The following is a 22,110-nucleotide window of genomic DNA, read 5'->3' on the forward strand; positions in this document are numbered from 1 at the left end:
GTACAATGTTAGCAGACTGGATTCCTTGCTGGTAAAAATGGCTGGGTTTGGCAAAGGGAGTGGTCGGCTCAGGTTTGCCTTCTGGTTTGGAAGATGCTTACTCTAAGGGTTATTCCCTCCTGCTGGCAGCAAAGCACAATTGTGTGCCACAATCGGGTAGACCCTAATGGTTCTCGATACCTGCTGGGAGACATGGAAGGACGACTCTTCATGCTGCTTTTGGAGAAGGAGGAGCAAATGGATGGCACTGTCACCCTCAAAGATCTCCGTGTGGAGCTCCTCGGAGAGGTAGGGCTTGTCCCTACTCTGCCCCACCTTCTAGGTGCCTAGTGATCCTGAGTGTGTGTTTTCCTCACTTGTGCTCTGGGAATTATGTTGCTTAAAACCTTAACACTGACAGCAACAGTCCGTCAGTCCTGATGTGGAAGTTTATTTTCTAATGAGTTATATGTTAGGGGATCTCCCAGGCCCTTGGATACTACCTCAAGCATAAAAAAAGAGACACAGTATGGAATTAAAAGATTAATGTAGGGCTGACAGTCAGTCCTGGGAGGGGGTTCCCAGAAAGCTAATGCTTATGCAGTGACTTGTAGAGGTTTCTAATTATTTTGTGCAGATTGGTGCTATTAGGTTAAAGTTACTGTTTGGAGCAGGCATGTACGAGATAAATTATGGATTTTTCTGAGTGGAGGGATGTGATAAATGAATCATAAACTTCAGGGATATAGTGACATTTGCTTATTGTGGTCTGGGGATTTGAGTGGAGAACAGTTTCCAAATGGTTGCTTCAATAGGGAGTTTCTCAGGGGGTGTCAGAGACCATGTGGACTCCATCCTGATTTTTCATGTGCCGACTTCCTTCTAGACCTCCATTGCTGAGTGCCTAACGTACCTTGATAATGGTGTTGTGTTCGTCGGGTCTCGCTTAGGTGACTCCCAGCTTGTGAAGGTGAGAAGACATCTTTCTGGCTTCTTGTTTTTGCTGTACTCACTGTTCCTTCATCAAACTTCTCCGTTTGCGCCTCTTACAATTTCTCCAATTTATCCACATTCCTGTTCTGCAGCTCTCTACTTAGTTAATTTAACAAACTACCCTTGACTAACTCTTTGACTTATTGGTTCTTGAGCAAATGTGCCAGGCAAGGAGCTAGGTGTTATGGCTACCACGGTGAGCATGACCTGGTTTCTACCCTCAAATAGGTCGTAGTGTAACGTAATGGATCCCCTTTAGAATACTAACTCTGGACTTTCTCCTCTGAAATGTGCATGTGGACATTTTAGTTTAATTTCTAAAAATTGTCTGCTTCTCTAAAATCCATGTATGACTCCAGGTTGGAACTTGCTGGCTAGTCAGCGTGCTACCTGCAGAACAGCCATGCTCCTTACAGCAGCAGTCCCCTTCTTGGAGCATCTCTGGAGTCCAAGGACAGATCTAGGAGGACTGAGAGTTTCTTTGGGATAATGACCCTCACTAGGGTTGGTCTGTCAGGGGTATTCTGGGACTGATATTGTTCTTTCCTCTTAGCTCAACGTTGACAGCAATGAACAAGGCTCCTATGTAGTGGCCATGGAAACCTTCACCAATTTAGGACCCATTGTGGATATGTGCGTGGTGGACCTGGAGAGGCAGGGGCAGGGGCAGGTACGAGGGTTTTGTGGGAATGGATACTCAGTGTGCCCACTCAAACTGTTCTTGCTGTGCTTATCTAGAATGGGCAGTGTGTACCGAATGGACTTTCAGGAGCCTTGCTGACTAATCCCAGGGATGCAAGGAAAACTTTGATTTATTTTGTGCCTGTCTTCATCTGCCAAGCACTCAGTAGACCTTATCTGTAATCTCACAATCACCCTGTTAGTAAGGATTGATTCTTGGCCATCTCAGAAGTAAAGAAATTTAGGGCTGAAAAAGTTTGAATAACTTGTCCAGTGTCACCTGACTAATAATTGGCAGGAGTGCCTGGCTCCAGATCATTTGCTCTTTCTAGTAACTAGGCTTCAGATCTAAGCGGGCTTGTTAGGAGCAATGGTGGGAGCTTTGTACTGCCAGAAGTAAGACACCCTTCTTGGCAAATTCGAGGGACTCTGGAGCTCTACAGCTGCCAAGTCTGTGTTTTCAAACCTAGCGCTGTAGTAAGGGTGCTGGGATTTAAGGATCGTATGTTTGATCACACCAGTCTTGGGAGCTCTTAAAAACCTTTTCTCTACTTGCAGCTGGTCACTTGCTCTGGGGCTTTCAAAGAAGGTTCCTTGCGGATCATCCGGAATGGAATTGGAATCCACGAACACGCTAGCATTGACTTACCAGGCATTAAAGGTAGCTTCTTGGTGGACAAAGGATATAGGTCTTTTTGGCCTTTGACTTTATTACCTATCATGAAGACATTTTGGTGAGAGTTAGAGGAAAATAAATGAGTAAGAAGAGGCATGACAAATCTTGTGGTAGAAGCTTAAACTTCTTTTAAAGAAAAAAAGGAAGACTTAAAAAAAATTACTGATCAAAGTCAGGTAGTGGAATAGAGGAGTGGGGGAGGAAGAAAAGAGTATGGATTAAATGTTATGTTTAGATAGAAGAACTGATAGAATTCTTAAAGAAACATAAAGAGAAGTATATGTGTATATACAACTTTTTCAGTGGTGGTACTGGGGGTTGGACCCAGGGATGCTCTACTACTTAGCTATACCCTTAGTTCTTTTTATTTTTATTTTGAGACAGAGTCTTGCTAAGTTGCTGAAACTCTCACTGAGTTGCCAGGCTGGCCTCAAACTTGAGACCCTCCTGCCTCAGCCTCCCGAGCCACTGGAATCCTAGGTGTTTGCCATCACATTTGGCTTAAATGTAACTTTTAGAATGAGATATAAATCTTCCTGAATTCCAGAAGAATTATAATCAAAAGGAGATTAGAAAAAGGCTATGTAGTGAAAGATTTTTATGATGTATAAATAGTAAATACAAAACAATAATAGTTGATATCAAACATGTCATGTCACTAAATGTGGTGGGCTAAATTCACCTGTTAGGAGGGAAAAATGTCAGATTGAATCATAAAGCAAACCAACTCAAAGTTGTACACAGAGGCACATCTTGTGAAAAGTAAGTCAGAATAAAGAAAAAGGATGAGCTAAAATAGAGGTACACCAGAAAAGTTATAACTGTAAAACCTAGAGAATCATCTGGAAAACTTACAGATAAGGATTTGTGAAGGCAACAAGGCATAAGAATAATACAATGAAATCAGTAGTTTTCATGTAAACATAGTCAACTAGAAGGAATAGTTGAGGAAAAGAGGCGATTTACAATAATAGACATAAATACCAAGAAATAACTCTAGACTTTTTATTTTCTTCACCTAAAAAAGTCTAGGTAGAAAAAGAAAGAAGCAAGAATAGCTAGGAAACTTCAAAAAGAGCAGTGAGATGGAACTAACCCTTATCAGATATTAAAACCCACTCTGAAGCCTTGGTAATTAAAAGTATAGCCAGGGGCTGGACATGTAACTCAGTTTGGTAGAGTGTTTGCCTAGTGTGATCAAGGCTCTGTGTTTGATCACTAGCACTGCAAGAGGTGGCACACCTATAGTCACAGCTATCCTGGAGGCTGAGGTAGGAGGATCACTTGAACCCAGAGTTCAGGGCAATAGCAACATAAGGATACCCTTGTCACCGAAAAAAAAAGAAAAGAAAAAAAGTACAGTATTGGTGCATGGGTAGACAAAGTCTCGTGGAAGATTCATAAGTCCAGAAATAGACACAATGGCATGTGGAAGTACATTGTATGATAGTGGTGCCATCTTGATTCAGTGGGTTAGAGGTGGGACTTTTTAATAAGTGGAGTTCAGATGACTGGTATTGTTTTGAAATGAAAAATTTGGTTTTATACTGCTCATCATATACCTTGCTAGAATCCAAATCGATTTAATTTAAAAGATAAAGTATGAAATCTAGAAGAAAAAGTGAATTCCTTTATAATTTTGGAATGGGGAATGTCTTAAACTATGTATCAAAGAATGGAAGCCAAAATAGTTGATAAATTTAACTACATAAAATTAAGATATTTCTGCCAATAAAAACAGAAAACACTGCTTGCTGAGTCAGAAGAAATGGCATATTGGATAAAAGAGTTGTGGTTATCTTCCAGACAAAATCCTGGTCTCCCTAAATTTATAAGAAATTTCCAGAAAGAAACCACCGGATTTTCTGTCCCCCAATTGGCAAAGGATATGTATGGATAGGTAACAGGCTTCATATTATGAGAAAAATGCAAATCAAAAGTAAGCAGCAATACCATTCTTTACTAGTTGAGCCCAAATCTCAAAGTTCTCAATACATTGTGTTAGACTGTGTGAAATAAATATGCTCATGCACCTTCTAGAGAAGGGAATGTGTTAACATCAAGCACAGCATTTTGATGCATGTTTGTAATCCCAACTATTTGGAAGGCTTGAGGCTGAAGCTGATTGCAAGTTTGAGGCCAACCTATGCAACTCAGACCCTCTCTCAAAATAAAAAAAAAAAAGTGCTGGGGATATAGTTCAATGGTAGTGTGCTTCTGTAGCATATGCAAGGCTGTGGGTCCAATCCCTGGGACTACCAGAAGAAGAAAAACTTGCCTTTTGTGATTTCACTGCAATCTCAGTTCTGAGCAGCTACTGCACAGACCTTCATGTGTACAAAGTGCCATAAATGCAAGCTTATTCCTTATGGTATTGTATGTTAGAGTGCAGTTTTGAGAAAGTATCAGTGGAGACTTGTTAAATGGGTATGTCTGTTCAATTTTGCTGTGCAGGTATAGAAAATGAGGAAGTACTGTGTTCTCATAAGGGCTCCAACATAGCTTTTTATGTGAAAAGAACAGTGATAGGCTCTTATATCTGTATTTGCTTGTAATAGTGTTTATCCTATTTTCTTAAATTTGAAAAAAATTAGAAGGATAAATAAAAATTGGTTATGGATGACTTCTTTGGGGGGTGGTTTAGAAAGGTATGGCAGTGAGCCTTCTCTGTAAATTTTTAAAAATTTTTTGGTTTTTGTAGATGGACACAATACCTTTATTTTATTTATTTATGTGGTGCTGAGGATCGAACCCAGTGCCTCACACATTTGAGGCAAGTGCTCTACCACTGATCCACAACCCCAGCCCCTCCATGAATGTTTTAAAAATAATCTTTTTGTGTTGCTGGAGTCAAACCCAGGACCTCTACATGCTAGGCAAGTGCTTGCTCTACCACTGAACTACATTCCCAAGTTTAAAAAAATAAACTTTAACTTTGAGTCATGGAAAAATATTTTCCAGTCTAAAATCAAAATTAAAATGTAAAATATTGCTGAGTGTGATAGTGCATGCTTGTAATCCCAGTGACTTGGGAGATGAGGCAGGAGAGATGGAAATTCGAGGCCAGCCAGGACATCTTAGACTTGGTCTCAAAAAATTAAAAGGGCTAGGGATGCAACTTAGTGGTAATGACCTGTGGGTTAAGTCCCCATTACCGAAAACAAACAAGCAAATATATATAAAATATCAGGCTCAAAACAGTTGTTTTTAAAAAAAATTTTTTTGTGGTACTGGGGATTGAACTCATGGCCTTATGTGTGCTAGGCAAGTACTCTACCATAGAGCTACATCCTTAGCCCATTTTAAAATTTTATTTTGAAATGGAGGTTTCAGTAAGTTGCCCAGACTGTCCTCAAATTTGCAGTCCTCTTGCGCCCACCTCCCAGCTACCTGGGATTGTAGGTGTGAGCCACCTGTCCCAGCTCAAAACAGTTCTTTAAAAATCTCTAATTTCTTCAAAGTCTTAAAGCCAGAAAGACACAAAGGGAATTTGAGCTCAGGACTCTGATTCCAAGTTCTTGCTCCTGCGTGACCCGGCTGCCCTTCCCATCAGGTATGCACACAGCATTGGTCTGTGTTGTGTCTCATAATCCTTTCTCCTTGTTCTAGGCTTGTGGCCACTGCGGTCTGACCCCAACCGAGAGACTGATGACACTTTGGTGCTTTCTTTTGTGGGCCAGACAAGGTGAGGATGGTTCTGGCACTGGCGCTGGGCACTGGGGTGACGCTTGTGAGGTGGGTAAACTGGTCCCAGACTGATCCAGGCCTTTGGTCCTGCTGCAGAGTTCTCATGCTAAATGGAGAAGAGGTGGAAGAAACTGAACTGATGGGTTTTGTGGATGATCAGCAGACTTTCTTCTGTGGTAATGTGGCTCATCAGCAGCTTATCCAGGTAATGACTGAGGAAGGGCACACTTTACAATTTACTTAAATTTCAACTACAGAGCACCAGTGGATTTTAAAACTATCATGTTTTTAAAAATTTAATTTATTTATTTTTGGTACTGGGGATTGAACCCAGCATGCTTAACCACTGAGCCACCAGCCCTAGCTGCCTCCCTCCCTATTTTCTTTTCTTTTTAGTTAAATTTTTTTATTTTTTTATTTTGAGACAGGGCCTCACAAAGTTGCTGAGGCTGGTTTTGAACTTGGGATCCTCCTGCCTCAGCCTCCCGAGCCACTGGAATTATAAGCATGCACCATTGCATCTGGTTTAAAACCACCAGTTTTTATGACTCTGAAAATAATACAGAATTCAGGTGTGGGGGGATATTACCTGACAACCTACTCAGAAATAACAAAACACTCTTTTTTAAATTTAAAAAATTTTTTTTTATTTTGTACTAGGGATTAAACCTGGGGGCTCTTTACCACTCAGCTACATTCCCAGTCTTTTTAATTTATTTTTATTTTGACACAGGGTCTCACTAAGCTTAGGGCCTAAGTTGGTGAGGTGAGGCTAGCCTTGAACTTGTGATCCTCCTGTCTCAGCCTTCCAAGTTGCTAGGATTACAGTTGTATGCCACTGTGCCCAGCAGAAATAGCAATTCTTGACTTCAGGGTTGCTCCTGTTAGCTTTATTTTTCTTCCACAAATGTGCACATATATTTGTATTTATACATTGGGACTCTTTTACTCTTTTACACACACACACACACACACACACACACACACACACGTCTGGGTCCTGTTGTAGCCCTTTGTATTATGTCTTCTGAGACCATCAAACTTTTTCCCCTATGTAACACTGATACATGTGTATTTGGAATATACTGAAAGCACAAAGAGGGGAAAAAATAATGCAGCTCCTTCCTGATATTAATTGCATCCAGTGCTTTTCCTCTGTGCTCACGCTTTCTTGAAGTCTGCCTGTGACATAGGGCAGATAGACTTTTGGCATTCATCCACAGAGCCTGTTTTCTGAACACCCTCCAACCTCCCAGCATACTTTTAAGTTTGGAGCCTTTAGTTTTTTTCCATGCCCTCCTTGACATCCTAACTGTTCTGTTTTGTGGTCAGGGTCAGGGTCTTGCTGGTTGTGGGTTGGGCACTCAGAGGCCTGAGGAGTAATGAGCTATTCCATCTTTTCATCCACTGGTTTTCCTCTTAGCCAGTTAGCAGTGACTTACTGGTAAAAACTAAAAGGCAAGTTCTGTCTGCCTGTGGACCGGTGTGAGATGAGCACAATACTGAATTTTTGTTTTGTTCCTGGTGTCTTTGAATTGGTCTAAAGACTGGCACCAGCCTACTTACCCCATTCTTTTATCCTTGAGTATAAAGTCATGACAACTCAGATAAACCAGTAGATAAATGTTATCAGCCTATTGTTTGTCTTATTTCAGTGGTAAAATTAGTTTGTGAAATGTTATTTCAAGGAGTGGGAGCAGTGTTCAGTTGTAGAACAGATGCTTAGGAAGCATAGCATGCCTGAGAGCCTAGGTTCCCTCCCAGCACCCAAACAAGCAAATACATGTGACCGTCACCAAGGACCTTCAAGTAACTTTAATGGCTCATGCATAGTTAGGAACTTGGATATCCTAAAGGTCTCATTTTGGTCTTGAGAAAGACTGCTTGACTAGTCATCACAGGGCCTGACTCCATTGCTGCCTTTCCCCAGGATGCAGGTTGCCTTGTCCTAGCGCCTCACTTTGAATGAAATAGGACCCACCCATCTTGCTATGTAAGCAGCTTTAAGACAGTCTTCTCCAGGGCTGCATCAAAAATTATGTCTGTTATAATTAATCATTGTGACACTTTGGGAAAAAATATAGTCAAAAGATACAGTCAGCCCTCCATGTCCATGCATTATGCATCCATGCTTTCAACCAACCCTGGATTGAAAATATTTTGGGAAAAATTGCTGATTATATTTAACATGTACAGACACTTTTTCTTGTCCTCATTTTCTAAACAAAGTATGTAGCAACTACTTGCTAGTATTGACATTGTCTTAGGAATTATAAGTAACGTAGAGATGATTAGTGTATGGGAGAGTGTGTGTGTGTGTACAAATACCATTTTATATGAGGCACTTGAGCTCCTGCTGATTCTGGTTTCCACTGGGGTCCTAGACCCAATCCCCTGTGGCTACTGAGGGACGATGGGGAAGAAGAGGACTCGTGTAACTTATTAGGTCTCTAAAAGGGCAGCACTGACCCCTTTCCACTGCTGGTCCTTCCCTAGATCACTTCAGCATCTGTGAGGTTGGTCTCTCAAGAACCCAAAGCTCTGGTCAGTGAGTGGAAGGAGCCTCAGGGCAAGAACATCAGCGTCGCCTCGTGCAACAGCAGCCAGGTGGTTGTTGCCGTGGGGAGGGCCCTTTACTACCTGCAGATTCATCCACAGGAGCTCCGGCAGGTCAGGTGTGTGTTTATTTGTCGCTTGTTTCCTCTCCTATTCTCTGGGACATCTTTGGTCCTTGAATTTCCTTATTCTGCCATAATCCTCTTTGTTCAGCCACACAGAGATGGAACACGAGGTGGCTTGCTTGGATATCACCCCATTAGGGGACAGCAGTGGACTATCCCCACTGTGTGCCATTGGCCTCTGGACAGATATCTCTGCCCGAATCTTAAAGCTGCCTTCTTTTGAACTACTGCACAAGGAGATGCTGGGTGGAGGTATGTGTCATTTGGTGACTCGGGGTGGAATCAGTCAGAATGTGGAACAAAAACTTAAATGTCCCTCTTTTCTGCAGAGATCATTCCTCGCTCCATCCTGATGACCACTTTTGAGAGTAGCCACTACCTCCTTTGTGCCTTGGGAGATGGAGCCCTTTTCTACTTTGGACTCAACATTGAGACAGGTAGGAAGAGCGGTGGAGTGAAGGGCGCTTTCAAGATGGAGTGTTGAGCTACTTGCCGTTCTTAGCCTCGGGGCTCTGCTTTGATTGAACCTTTTTCTCAGCCAGGGGATTCTCTTGTTTTCTTTCTCCCTTTATCTTGATGCCATTCTTTCTGTAGGCTTGTTGAGCGACCGAAAGAAGGTGACTTTGGGCACACAGCCCACAGTATTGAGGACTTTCCGTTCTCTTTCTACCACCAACGTCTTTGCTTGCTCTGACCGGCCCACTGTCATCTATAGCAGCAACCACAAGTTGGTCTTCTCCAATGTCAACCTCAAGGAAGTGAATTACATGTGTCCCCTCAACTCAGATGGCTATCCTGACAGGTGAGCCTCTTTTTCTTTGTTCTGCAGGAGCCACTGATTGAGGTCATCATGTTACCTTCAAACCCTTCCACCCAGGTTTTCCCCCAGTGTCTAAGTCAGTCAGTAGCTGCAGTGGGAAGTATAGGGCAGAGTTTCTCACTTCTGGTTGTCCATTAGAAGCACTGAGAAACTTTTAAAAAAACATACAGATTTGAGGTGCTAGGTCTATGGTTGAGTGCTGGCCCAGGATGCGAGGCCCTGGATGTGGTCCATCCCCCGTGCCACAGACAGATAAACAAAAACAACTTTTTCTTTGTTCTTGGATTCTGATGGAGTAGGCCTGAGGTTGGGCTCTAGAACCTCTATTTTCAGAAAACAACTTGGGTTATTCAGTTGATTAGCTAAAGTCCAGAACCCCAGATCTAGGGATCATCATGTACTCCCCTGGAGCAGGGGTTCTCAAGGGTAGCCCCAACTCGCAGCCAGCACTATTTGGGAACTTGTTAAAAATGCGAATTCTCAAGCTGGGGGGTGTAGCTCAGTGGTAGAGGGGAAGCCCCGTGTTTGATTTCCAGCACCAGAAGAAAAGAAGAAATGTAGATTCTTGGGGACAAGGTTGGGGGCAGCAGGAACCCTGCATCTAGCTGTTTCTGATGCACACAGTAGTGTGTTACTACTTAGATCAGTAACACCTGGATTGTCAACCTTGGCTTCACATTAGCAGCAAGTCGAGACCTGTTAGAATCTAAGCCTAGACCCATCCAGTTTGGTTAAATAGGAATGTCTTGTGGGTGGGAGGAGGAATCAGAATTAAGTCTCCCCAAGTGATTTTTAGCATCGAGTCAAGGTTGAGACCCTGCCCTGGAGTAAGCTGGTATAGTTCTCCCTGTTCTTCCCTCCGTGGAGTTGCCTTGTGGAATGCTTCCTTCCTTGATCTACTCAGCCTAAACCCAGACCCTTCTTTCCAGCCTGGCACTGGCCAACAACAGCACCCTCACCATCGGCACCATCGATGAGATCCAGAAGCTGCACATTCGCACTGTTCCCCTCTATGAGTCTCCCAGGTGAGTGCAGGCCGAGGGTGCTGCAGAGGAGTCGGTGTGGAGCACCTCTGACTGTTCTGAACTTGTTGTGCAGGAAGATCTGTTATCAGGAAGTGTCCCAGTGCTTTGGTGTCCTCTCCAGCCGCATCGAAGTTCAAGACACCAGTGGAGGCACAACTGCCCTGAGGCCCAGTGCCAGCACCCAGGTGAGGGCAGCGGACAAAGACAAATGACCGTAGGGGACAGCAGGCTTTCTGCGAAGGGTCAGATGGGAAATAGCTTCAGCTTTGCGAGTCATGGATTCAGTCACAGCTACTCCCATTTGTCATGATAGCCTGAAAGACAGTCAATAGGTGGGCACAGCTGGGTGTGGTAGCATGACCTGTCATCCCAGCTACTCAGGAAGCCCGAAACAGGAGGACAGCAATTAATTTCTTCCTTCCTTTCCTCCCTCCCTCTTTCCCTCCCTCCCTCCTTCCCTCCTTCCTTCCCTCTCTATTTCTTTCTACCAGGGATGGAACCCAGGGGCACTTAACCACTGAACCAGCCTTTTTAAATTTTTTTATTTAACATTTTGAGATAGGGTCTTGCTGAGTTGCTTAGGGCCTCACGAAGTTGCTGAGGCTGGTCTTGGACTTGAGATCCTCCTGCCTCAGCTTCCTAAGCTGATTACAGGTGTGCACCACTGTCCCTGGCGAGGATGGCAGTTTTGAGGCCAGCCTGAGTAACTTGGCAAGACCGTGTCTCAAAACAAAAAATTGAAGGGGCTGAGGCTGTAGCTCAGTGAAAGCGTGCCTCTGGGTTCCGGCCTTGCTGCAAACAAAAGCAGAAATGGTTGCTGCTTGATGACTGCAGCAGGACCGAGTCCCGTTGCCCACAGTCAGTTAGACGACCGCATCTGCACGTGTGATTGAGGGAGTGCACAGCAGGCCAGGGCCAGTGCCTGGGACAGTCTACAGAACTGGTTTGAGGCTTAGTGCTAGCCATGTGACTGGACTGGGCAGCCTAGCCTTCAGTGTTTTTCATCTGTAAAGTGACTGTGATAGGACAGACGAGAGGCTTAGGGGAGATGAAAGTTTTCTGCTGCACGTTCTCCCACACATCTGACAGGACCTCCTTTCTTAATCCAGAATAGAACTGTACATTATGTTTTCATCTGCGGTGCTCCCCTGCTCCTCCTGTTGAGGGTGGCGCTTTGTCCCTGTGTTGATTGACTTGCAGTATCACTGTTTTTTGATTATGTTTGCTGCTCTTCAGATTTCAGGCCAGAATGTCAGTTGTGTACTGGCTTCTTATCCTTGGTTCCAGTGTCTTCTCTGAAGCACCGTTTGTCGTACTCCACTCACTCAGCCATCCAGCCTGCATTCTCTCCCCCCACCCTCTCTTTTTTCAGTGCTGGGGAAAAAACCCTGGGCCTTGTGCATGCTGGGCAAGTGTTAAACTGCTGAGTTACACCCTGGCCATTCTTCTCCTTGTGCTGTCTCTGCCTTGCACCCCAATCTGACAGCCCTTCCTGATGAGGTTCTTGGCATCTTCCCTGCTTTTGAGAGGGCTGACGCACCTTCTCTCTGTTCACAGGCCCTGTCCAGCAGCGTCAGCTCCAGCAAGCTGTTCTCCAGCAGCACTGCCCCTCACGAGACCTCGTTTGGAGAAGAGGTGGAGGTGCACAACCTCCTTATCATCGACCAGCACACCTTTGAAGGTGCAGTTGAGTGCTGTCCTTGGCACCTTACATCCTCCCTAAACTGAGCTCTTCCAGGACATCCAGCCTGACAGTGTAGCAGACCCTCCTAAGAGGAAAGGGAGGGGGAGGACCTTCGTGAGTTGCCGTGAGCGTGGAGTGCTGGTTCCCTTTCGTCGACATAGGTTGATGGGGATGGTAGCCTGAAAAGGCTTGCCCACGACAGGGGGCGGCTCCTGTTCTATCATGATATGAGCCTCCAGCCTCAGTGAAGTAAGGCTATGTGTGAGGAAGGCGCAAGGGACACCAGACATTCCCTGCTCCTCTGCTCCTCTTCCAGTGCTCCATGCCCACCAGTTTCTACAGAACGAGTATGCGCTCAGCCTGGTCTCCTGCAAGCTGGGTAAAGACCCCAACACGTACTTCATTGTGGGCACAGCGATGGTGTATCCTGAAGAGGCAGAACCCAAGCAGGGCCGAATCGTCGTCTTTCAGTATTCAGATGGTGAGTGGGCCCCGTGTGCTGCTTCCGAGGAATGCAGTGCTGGGGAGCCGAGCAGACCGTTGAGGCCTCAGCCTCAGTTAAGTCTAGAAGAACTGGCTAGAGGCCATGAAGAGGAATTCTGCTTTTCCTTTCAAGCATTTGATTATCTGACTGAGTTTCAGAATAGGTGAGCAGGGCACCCTTAAATCTAGCTTGAGTTTCTTCCCCTGTCTTCTGTGTTGAGAGGCGGAAGAAAGGGGGAGCGGTGAACTGTGGGTGAGAGAATCTTATGGCCAGAGTAGGAGCTGAGACTTCCCCATTGGCTTTCCCCTTGGCTGCCCAAGCCCTTAGGTGCTCTTTCCAGCTTCAGCACTTTGTGTTTGCATCTCGTCTCACCACTCCTACCCTAGATGTTTCTACAGATTAACTGTTAGCCCAGAAATCGGCTGTGAGGCCAAGGTGAAGTTTGCTCTCCACTTTGAGAGAGAGATCTGGAGCTTCAGGGTGGGAGCTGGGTTGGACGTTTTCTGGAGTCACTGCACGCTGCCTTGGAGCATGTCCCTAGGTGGTGGACACCTCAACAGCTGTGGTTTCTGTGTCTTGCTTTTCAGATGAGGGGCTGTAGAACTAGTGTGGCTCTTGCCACATGAGATAAGGTGGACTCTCATAAAAGACTCAAGAATTTTCTTGTTTCCCCCCAGGAAAACTGCAGACTGTTGCTGAAAAGGAAGTAAAAGGGGCTGTGTACTCTATGGTGGAATTTAACGGGAAGCTGCTCGCCAGCATCAATAGCACGGTGAGGCCCACACCACGTCAGGTTGCACATGACGTCTGCACAACATGTCTCCCTTACGTTTCCTGGGGCTGTGTGTGTGTGTGTGTGTGTGTGTGTGTGTGTGTAAGATTTTAAGGATAACACCCTAGTGGGAATGGAGGATGGAGCTCTAAGTTGGGAATTGGGGGAGCAGAGATAGAACCAGGCATTGCAGTTGGTTGTGTGTGTGTGTGTGTGTGTGTGTGTGTGTGTGTGTGTGTGTGTGTGTTTTTTTTTTTTTAATGGTACCAGGGATTGAACCCAGGGTGCTTGACCATTCAGCCACATCTCTAGCCCTTTTTATTTTGAGACAGGGTCTCACTAAATTGCTGAAGTTGGCTTTGAATTTGCAACCCTCCTACCTTAGTCTCCTGAGTTGCTGTGATTACAGGTGTGCACCACCTGTCCTGGCCACTGCACTTAGTTTTATGAACCAACTGTGTCAGTTCCTGAGTGTTGAGGGGCCTAAGTGACGGGAAAGGGCTGTGGCCCCTAAACTCAGGGTGTTCAGGGTCAAAAGGACATTTAATCTATGTGAACAAAATGAGCCAAACCATATTATCCTAACTCCATACTTGAAATACTAGCCCTGTAAAATATTCCACTTCTTTTTTTGGCATGACTTTATCTTCTCCCTTGCAAAAGAAAACCTTTTTGAGTTTTGGTGAGGTATAATCAGAAAAAAAATTGTATGTATTTAAGATGTACAACTTGATGTTGTGATTTAAAACAGTTTTTAATTTCATGGTCAAATAAGTTGGGAAAATGATGCATTCTGGAACCTCCTGTCTTGGAGGGTCACAGTGAATCATAGTTTATGAAAGGTGCTAAGAATTCAGAAAGTAGGGAAGTGTTACTTAAATACTTTAAATCAAACATTTCTAGTCGGTTTGTTCCTTCAGAAAATATCAGTTGAACACTTGCATGCCAGGCACTGTCGCTGGGATTTGGTTGTAAGTAAAATGGACAGAGAGGTGCCTTTCTGGAGCTTCAGAGCAAATAGACAAGCTACGGTACAGTGAGAGTAAAATGGGCTGGGACTGGGGGAGGGCCAGGAGGAGCGCAGGTGTGGGGTCCTTTCTCCTAGCAGATGGCCAGTAGGTCTGTTGGGTGCCCCTGCACTGGGGCAGGCTCCACAGGGAGGGAGAGAGGAGCCCTGGCCTGAGCTGAGGGAGATGACTGTGAGGCATCCAGGCAGGAGTAGGCCCCTGGTCAGGGGAGCAAAGTCAGAGAGGCAGCCAGCAGCTGGAACGTTCCTGGGAGGCTGGGTAAGGACCAGGGTTCTAGCCAGGTGCTGTGTCACATTCCTATAATCTCAGCTACTTGGAAGTCTGAGGCAAAACTGTTACCCTAGGTAGATGTGTGATTACACAAGTGGTGCGCTTCTACTTCATGTACAAACAGGGAAACAAGATGTGTCCTGTTTGTTTACAATAAAAATGAATTTAAAAAAAAAAAGAAAGTCTGAGGCAGGAAGATGACAAGTTTGAGGCCAACCTCAGTAACTTAGCGAATCTCAAACTACAAAAAGACCTGGGGATGTAGCATATAGCCCAGCCCTGGGTTCAAGCCTCAGTATGCCAAAAAAAAAAGGAAGGAAGGATTTTTAGTTTTATTCTGAGGGTGGTGGAAGTCTCTTGAGTAAGGATTTGAACGTGATTGAACATGTTTTGCTTCTTTGGCAAGGTCGCGGGGCACCAAGGGTCAAAGCAATTAGATCAGTTAGGAGGCTTTTGAAATATCCAGATATCAGTCTGTGGTTCTGGGACCAGGGGAAAAGATGCAGAGTATTTGGATTCTAAGCCTGGCGTGGTGCACATACCTCTAGGCCCAGCATTTGGGAGGCTGAGGAGGAAGATTAGTAAGCCCAGGAGTTCAAGACCCGCGTGGCCAACATAGCAAGACCCCACCAAAATTAAAAAAGTAATAGTCAGATTGTGCATGTTATGAAGGTGGGACTGGGGGTTCACGGTGCATTGAGATGCACTGAGGGGCAAAAGCTGGGCATAGTGGCATGTTTCTGTAGTCTCAGCTACTCAGGAGGCTGAGGTGGGAGGGCCGCCGAACCCATGAGTTTGGGACCAGCCTGGACAACACAGAGAGACCATCTGAAAAAGAAAACAAGACAAGGCAGTTGTTGGTATTCTAACGTGGATGTGAGTCTTGTATACCTCGTGCGACCTGGGTGTTTAAGCAACCTGCTTCTGTGCCCAAATGCAGACACGCGCTCCTGCAGTGAATGTCTGTGGGGTGATGCTGTGACAGGCGGGCCCTGCTGCCCCTTGCTGTTATCCCGAGCTGTTCTGATGTGCGTGTGATGTCCTTGTGGCATATTCTTTTACTGACATGCTTCTGAGGAAACAGCTCCATGTTATCCAGTTTCTAACTTCATTTTTTTTTTTTAAAGGGTGCTTTTAACTCTTGAAAATAAAAATCAGCTTGTTTCGTACATAAGGGGTTTTTTGTTTTGTTTTGTATTTTGAATAAATCAAGCACCACTGAAGGAAATAAAACAAATAAAACCTGAGGATGAGAGGCACAGAGTGAGGACCTTGGCTTCAGCCGCGGGAAGGTCAGAGCTGCCACTGAGGGAAGGTTGTGAGCGGAGCTGGGTTGAAGGGTGGAACCAGATGTTGGTTTTGAGCGTATTAAATCCCAGTGGTTGACCAAGTGGAGCTGTCAGCTAGGTAACTGGTGTGGAAAGATCTGAAATCGAAGGCACGGGAGGCTAGAGAGGGAGCAGGGCAGCTCTTAGGGCACACTGAAGTGAGAAGTCTGGATTAGCTCTTAGCATCGCCCCGCGGGGAGGGTGGTGGAGAAGGGGATAGCCTGCACCCTGCTCCACGGAAGAGATCTAGGCAAACAGGATGACCGCAGAGTAGGAGGAGAACTGCAGGAACACTGTTCTGGAAGCCGTGGGATGAGACTATTTCAAGCAGGAGGGAATTGGCAAGTTGCACATGGTAACGTGCACTCACTGGACCCCTGGTTTCAGCTGGCTGCAGTGGTGCACACCTGCCATGCCAGTGACTTGGGAGGCTGAGGAAGGAGGATCACAAGTTCAGGGCCAGCCTCAGCAATTTAGCAAGGTCCTAAGCAACTTAGACCCTGTGTTAAAATAAAGAAATAAAATAAGGGCTGGGCATGTAGCTCAATGGTAAATTGACCCCGGGTTAAATCCCTGGTACCCTGCCCTCCCACAAAAAAAGGCAGGTGAAATTCATTGTAATAATATGTTAACACTGTCTAAAATATTTCAACATGTAATCGTTATTGTTTTAGTCAGCATTTTCACTGCTGTGACCGAAGGACCCAACCAGAACAATTATAGAGGAGGAAAAGTTTAGGGCTCACGGTTTCAGAAGTCTCAGTCCATAGACGGCTGGCTCCATTCCCTGGAATGGAGGCCTGTCTTCCATATCATGGTGGAAGAGTGTAGTGGAGGGGAGCAACTCCAATGATGGTGGGAAGCAGAAAGAGACTCCACTCACAGGTACAAGTATACACCCAAAGCCACGCCCCAAAGCCCACCTCCTCCGGCCACACCCACCCCTTCAGTTACCATTCAGTTAATCCCTGTGGGCGATTAATTCACTGATTGGGTAAAGGCTTCTCACCCAATCATTTCTCTTCTGAACCTTCTTGCATTGTCTCACACATGAGCTTTAGGGGGGGACACCTCACATCCAAACCATTACAAGTGTAAACACTTGATATCTTACATTTTTTCATACTAGGACTTCTGGCATGCATTTTATATTCATAGTACATCTGAACTAGCCACATTGGTAGCTGGTAGCTAACATATTGGACAGTAAAGCTCCAGAAGCTTTGGGGAGAATGAGAGTCAGGCTTTTGATGGGTCTGACCTTGGTCTTGGCTGTCTCCATGGTAGATGGTGAGAAGGAGGTTGAGAACAGGGAGAGGGATTCGGGTGGGGTGTTGTCAGGGCATGTGGAGCTCTGACGAGCCTTCTTTACTCCCAGCGCCAGAGGTATGCTGGGATTACTTGAAGATGGGTGCCCTGGAGGGACCCTTGGCCCTGTGGAGGAGGTGCAGTAACAGTTATAATTATAGCAGGTGACTTGAGCAAGCAACTGTGGAGCTGGGGCTCTTTGGACATTGCTTGAGCTAGCGCGGCCTAATGTGTTCTGTTCAGGAGTCTCAGTGTGCAGATGCCTTGGCGGGATTACTTCGGCCCTGGAGGACCTGCCAGGGAAGGCCTGTCAACTCAGACAACTTGAATCTGTCTTCCCCTCACTCGAATCTGCCCCTCACTGCTAATTATAAAGCATCTTCATTCTTTTGGAGATGTGGTTGAAATTAAAGGAAGATTATAATGGAGAAGAAAAATAGGGTTTCTTTTGACCTCTTGGAGAATAGTAGGGGAAAGCTGCAGAATCTAGTTCTTTAGATTCTTTTAGTTATTGGCAGTACTTGCCCTTGGACTTCTCTGTTCAGTTTTCTCTACTCATTGGGTTCATATAAAAATTTTCCAGGAATGTATGAGTTTTGAGAAGGGTTCGGAGATGGCTGGGAGGTATTCTTTTTTCCTGATGAGGAAACTGGAGAAGGGTCTTGATTCTTTCTAGAGATAATTTGTGTCACTTGGTGCCTGAACTTCAACACAAGATGACCCATTCACCGTGTCCTTCGTTCTATGCTGGCACTGCTATTTCCTTTCCATGGGCATGTTTTCTCCTGTAAAGGACAACATCGTGTTCCTAGTTGGACCTGCTTGCCCTGTTTTCCTATTTGGGCAGTATGTAGACTGAAATAACCAGTGTTCACCCAGGACCCTGTAAGACACCTCCTATCCCACACCGCCTCTGGGCGCTGGATGGGGAACGGCTCCCCAGGCTGAGACTAAGTGTGCCCCCAGGTGCGGCTCTATGAGTGGACCACAGAAAAGGAGCTGCGCACCGAGTGTAACCACTACAACAACATCATGGCCCTCTACCTGAAGACCAAGGGCGACTTCATCCTGGTGGGCGACCTCATGCGCTCAGTGCTGCTGCTTGCCTACAAGCCCATGGAGGGAAACTTTGAGGAGGTAGTGGGGGTGCTTGGGGTGCAGACTGTGCTTCAGTCCCCTGCAGGTGTTTGGTGGGAGGCTATTCTAGCCCAGTGGGGGTAGGAACATTCTCCCTGAGCATACATTCTGCATCCGTAAGTATTTTTAGAACCCTCCCACCTCCACCCCAAACCTGAACTCAGGTAGGCTCCATCTCTGGAAAGTTGCAACCAAATGGTCCTTGTTGGCCAGAGATTTGGGGGGAAATCTCTAGGGCAATTGTGAGACATAGGACTACATCTTGCAGAGCAGGGCCTGGGCTTCTGACTAGAAGACAGACAGGTCTCAGAATTGGATTCCACACAAACTCGTTATATTTTCTTGTTGCATCTCGTCTGTTTTAAGATTGCCCGAGACTTTAATCCCAACTGGATGAGTGCAGTGGAAATCTTGGATGACGACAATTTCCTGGGGGCCGAAAATGCCTTTAACTTGTTCGTGTGTCAGAAGGATAGGTGAGTGACAATGGCTGGTGGGCAGCCTGGGGCCCTGGGGCTGTGGGGCTGAGGACATCAGTAGCTACATCAGGCTCAGTTGCCCTTGACGGGTAGAATTTCCTTCGTGAAAATCAAAGGCCTTGCGGACCTGCCGACCCGCCTCTCAGAGGGGCTCCAGGGCACCCAGGACAGGTGTTCACTGAGGGTGGTCGTGTCCGTCCTCGGGAGGTGGGTTTGATAGTGAGTGACTTCTGCTACCTTTCAGTGCCGCCACCACCGATGAGGAGCGGCAGCACCTGCAGGAGGTCGGGCTCTTCCACCTGGGCGAGTTCGTCAACGTCTTCTGCCATGGCTCCCTGGTCATGCAGAATCTGGGCGAGACTTCCACCCCAACACAGGGCTCAGTGCTCTTTGGCACGGTCAACGGCATGATTGGTAAGGCCACCCCTGCAGGGCTTGCTCCCACACAGTCCTCCCTCCTGAGACTGCCATTTGGAGGGATCAAGGAGAGCGAGTAGACAGCCAGGAGTTTGCCAGGGGCTGCAGCAAGCATGTCCCTCTGCGTGGTACTTGGCTGGCTGCCCTGGTTCTTTGTGGCTCACTGCCCTCTTCCTCCTTCAGGGCTGGTGACCTCACTGTCAGAGAGCTGGTACAACCTCCTGTTGGACATGCAGAATCGACTCAATAAAGTCATTAAAAGTGTGGGCAAGATCGAGCACTCTTTATATCCTTCTCCGAGCCGACCCTCGCTGGGGGCACATCCTGGCACGTGCAGGGAGCTGCTTACCCTCGGCTGCTTCCAGAAATGTTTTGACTGTTTCTGCACAGAACAGGCTCTTGTTCTCTAGTTTGTGTGGACGATTTCAGACATATATGGTAGTAGAGAGAAAACAGTACCACAGTGCCCATGCACTTATCAGCTAGCTACAGCTGGTCTGTCAGGAGCATGTCTGTTCATGCTGCTCAGCCGTCTGCTTCCGGCCTTCGCGGTTGCGCGTCAGACAGTTCAGATCACAGCATGGGAGCATCTCCTCTCAGGGATCTCATGAAGGGCAGCTTTCTCTGATTCTAGAGCGCCCAGCAGAACGGCAGAGTGAAGAAGCTGGAACTCTGGGGTCAGCCATGCAGGGACATGCCCGGCCCAAGTGCTGTTGGAAGTTTGTTTAGTGTGGGAGATACCAAGAGTTCTCGCCAGGGGTGGAGAGGAAGGGCTCCTGTCTGAGTCCTGCCCAGGGAGGGAGCAGGTGTCTTGGTTTTTTTGCTAACAATTAGGACTTTGGGCACTGAGCCCCAGCTCATTCATCCCTGATGCTTTGGGGCTGGACTTAGACAAGTGGTTCTTACCAGGTGCGTACCTCGTACTCACCAAGAGTACCTATGTGCCTGGGCTTTGTGCTGGTACAATCTGACCTGTATTTTCAATCTTACAGTATTTATGATCTTATTGTATTTTAAAGAGTACCCAATTAAGAACCATTGGATTAGGCTAAAATTTTCTTTTAGTTCCAAAAAGTATGAGTTTCAGCTGAAACTGTTGTTTTCCTGTTCAGTCCTGACAGTCATTGTAGATTGTGGTCTTGCTGAGAGGTGGGGATGACCTTGGGGGTGTTTCCAGGTAAGCACACATTCCTTAACTCACCTGTCCACCTGGAGATCCTTTCACACTGAGAGAAAGACAGAACCAGCCACAGGCTTCATTGATGGCGACCTGATTGAGAGTTTCCTGGATATCAGCCGCCCCAAGATGCAGGAGGTTGTGGCAAACCTACAGGTGAGCTGCGCGGAGTTCATTCTGGGCCAAATGGTATGGCAGGGGCCTGCCCGAAGATCCAAGGGTCCCTGGTGCCAGCAGACTTGTCTGGCTCTTAATAATCCTCACTGCATGAGGGAAAGGCTCATGGGTGCACACTGGGTGGCAGGCACTGCCAAGAGCTCTTGCCACGTCAGCCCCTCTGCTTTAGCAGCGAGGGTACCTTCGGGCATGTCTGGGACCTCTGGCACCACCTGGAGGTGGGAGGTAGGCTCAGGGTCCTGCAGGCAGGAGGAACTTCCATAATTCTGGAGTTTGGGCTGTTGCTCACTGGAGATGGTAGGTCTGGGGAAGACTGTTTTCCAGGGGCAACCTACAAGCTAGCTTTGCCTCAAAAGGCCTTGCCCAGCTGTGTGTCCCTGAGGGGGCAGGGTGGGTTTCTGGTGAGTGCTTTGTCCCTCCTGTGGCAGCAGTGGCTGGTGGGTATTTTGTTCACCAGCTGCGGAGGGGAACCCCGTTGGCCTCAGGCCCTGCCCATCCTCTCGTTGCAGTACGACGATGGCAGCGGTATGAAGCGAGAGGCCACTGCAGACGACCTGATCAAGGTTGTGGAGGAGCTGACCCGGATCCATTAGCCAAGGGCAGGGGTCCCCTTCCTGGCCTGCCAAAGGCTCTGCCCTCCCGCCCTCCCCTCCTCTCCACTGTCTTCTTGGCCGCGGGAGGCCTTTCCCTACGCCAGCTGCTCCCAAGCCGCAGTTCGCTCGTGTGGAAGTGGGGCTTTCTTAGAACTAAAACCGGTTCGCTAGACACCTGGGAATGGGCTGAAGGCGGGATATTTTCTCCCTGGATTTTTACCAGTCTTACATGATTCCAGCCGTCGCCTCGGACCACCAAGCCTTGATTGGTGTTGCCACTCGTCCTCCCTCCTGGGAGGGATTTTGTAGCTCTTTGGTTGAAAGGAAGCTCGTGTTTCTCTCTCTCTCTCTCCTCTCTCTCTCTCTCCCTCTCTCCCTCCCTCCCTCCCTCTCCTCTCCCTCTCTCTCTCTCTCTCACTCTCCCCCTCCCCCTCCCTCCCTCCCCCCCTCTTCTCCCCCCCCCCCCCCTCTCTCTCTCCCTCTCTCCCTCTCCCTCTCCCTCCCTTTCTCTGAGGGTGTGAGACACTCATGCTTTGTCCTCTTCCTTTATTTAGGTTGGGGGTGTGGGAAGGTTGCAGGCGGAGGGAAGAGGGTCAGGAGGGTTTCGTTGTCACTGAAGGGAGAGCTTCCTTTTACTTCTCTTGCCGCTGAGAGCATCAAGCCTGGAGACCTGTCCAGGGCCAGGGACTGCCCCAGTGGAGACCTGGAGATGGT

At 47.0% G+C, this 22,110-nt stretch overlaps 1 protein-coding gene across 1 annotated transcript in view; it reads left to right on the forward strand.

The window, feature by feature from the left end:
• The window catches only part of DDB1 (damage specific DNA binding protein 1), a 28,555-nt gene extending 7,102 nt beyond the window's left edge, over positions 1 to 21,453 (forward strand). Inside the window, exons 7-27 of the mRNA XM_079103934.1 lie at positions 130 to 288; positions 866 to 949; positions 1,526 to 1,642; positions 2,212 to 2,314; positions 5,939 to 6,014; positions 6,113 to 6,221; positions 8,513 to 8,691; positions 8,786 to 8,949; positions 9,027 to 9,134; positions 9,292 to 9,499; positions 10,447 to 10,542; positions 10,616 to 10,727; positions 12,100 to 12,223; positions 12,543 to 12,707; positions 13,388 to 13,482; positions 18,383 to 18,553; positions 18,920 to 19,029; positions 19,277 to 19,446; positions 19,633 to 19,735; positions 20,659 to 20,782; positions 21,313 to 21,453. Coding sequence (XP_078960060.1) covers positions 130 to 288; positions 866 to 949; positions 1,526 to 1,642; positions 2,212 to 2,314; positions 5,939 to 6,014; positions 6,113 to 6,221; positions 8,513 to 8,691; positions 8,786 to 8,949; positions 9,027 to 9,134; positions 9,292 to 9,499; positions 10,447 to 10,542; positions 10,616 to 10,727; positions 12,100 to 12,223; positions 12,543 to 12,707; positions 13,388 to 13,482; positions 18,383 to 18,553; positions 18,920 to 19,029; positions 19,277 to 19,446; positions 19,633 to 19,735; positions 20,659 to 20,782; positions 21,313 to 21,396 — 2,661 coding nt within the window. The 3' untranslated portion in view covers positions 21,397 to 21,453. The remainder of the gene's footprint in view (positions 1 to 129; positions 289 to 865; positions 950 to 1,525; positions 1,643 to 2,211; positions 2,315 to 5,938; positions 6,015 to 6,112; positions 6,222 to 8,512; positions 8,692 to 8,785; positions 8,950 to 9,026; positions 9,135 to 9,291; positions 9,500 to 10,446; positions 10,543 to 10,615; positions 10,728 to 12,099; positions 12,224 to 12,542; positions 12,708 to 13,387; positions 13,483 to 18,382; positions 18,554 to 18,919; positions 19,030 to 19,276; positions 19,447 to 19,632; positions 19,736 to 20,658; positions 20,783 to 21,312) is intronic.
• The last annotated feature ends 657 nt before the right edge of the window (positions 21,454 to 22,110 follow it).

The sequence above is a fragment of the Sciurus vulgaris genome (assembly GCF_902686455.1).
Source record: "Sciurus vulgaris genome assembly, chromosome: 11".
Classification (NCBI taxonomy): Eukaryota; Metazoa; Chordata; class Mammalia; order Rodentia; family Sciuridae; genus Sciurus; species Sciurus vulgaris.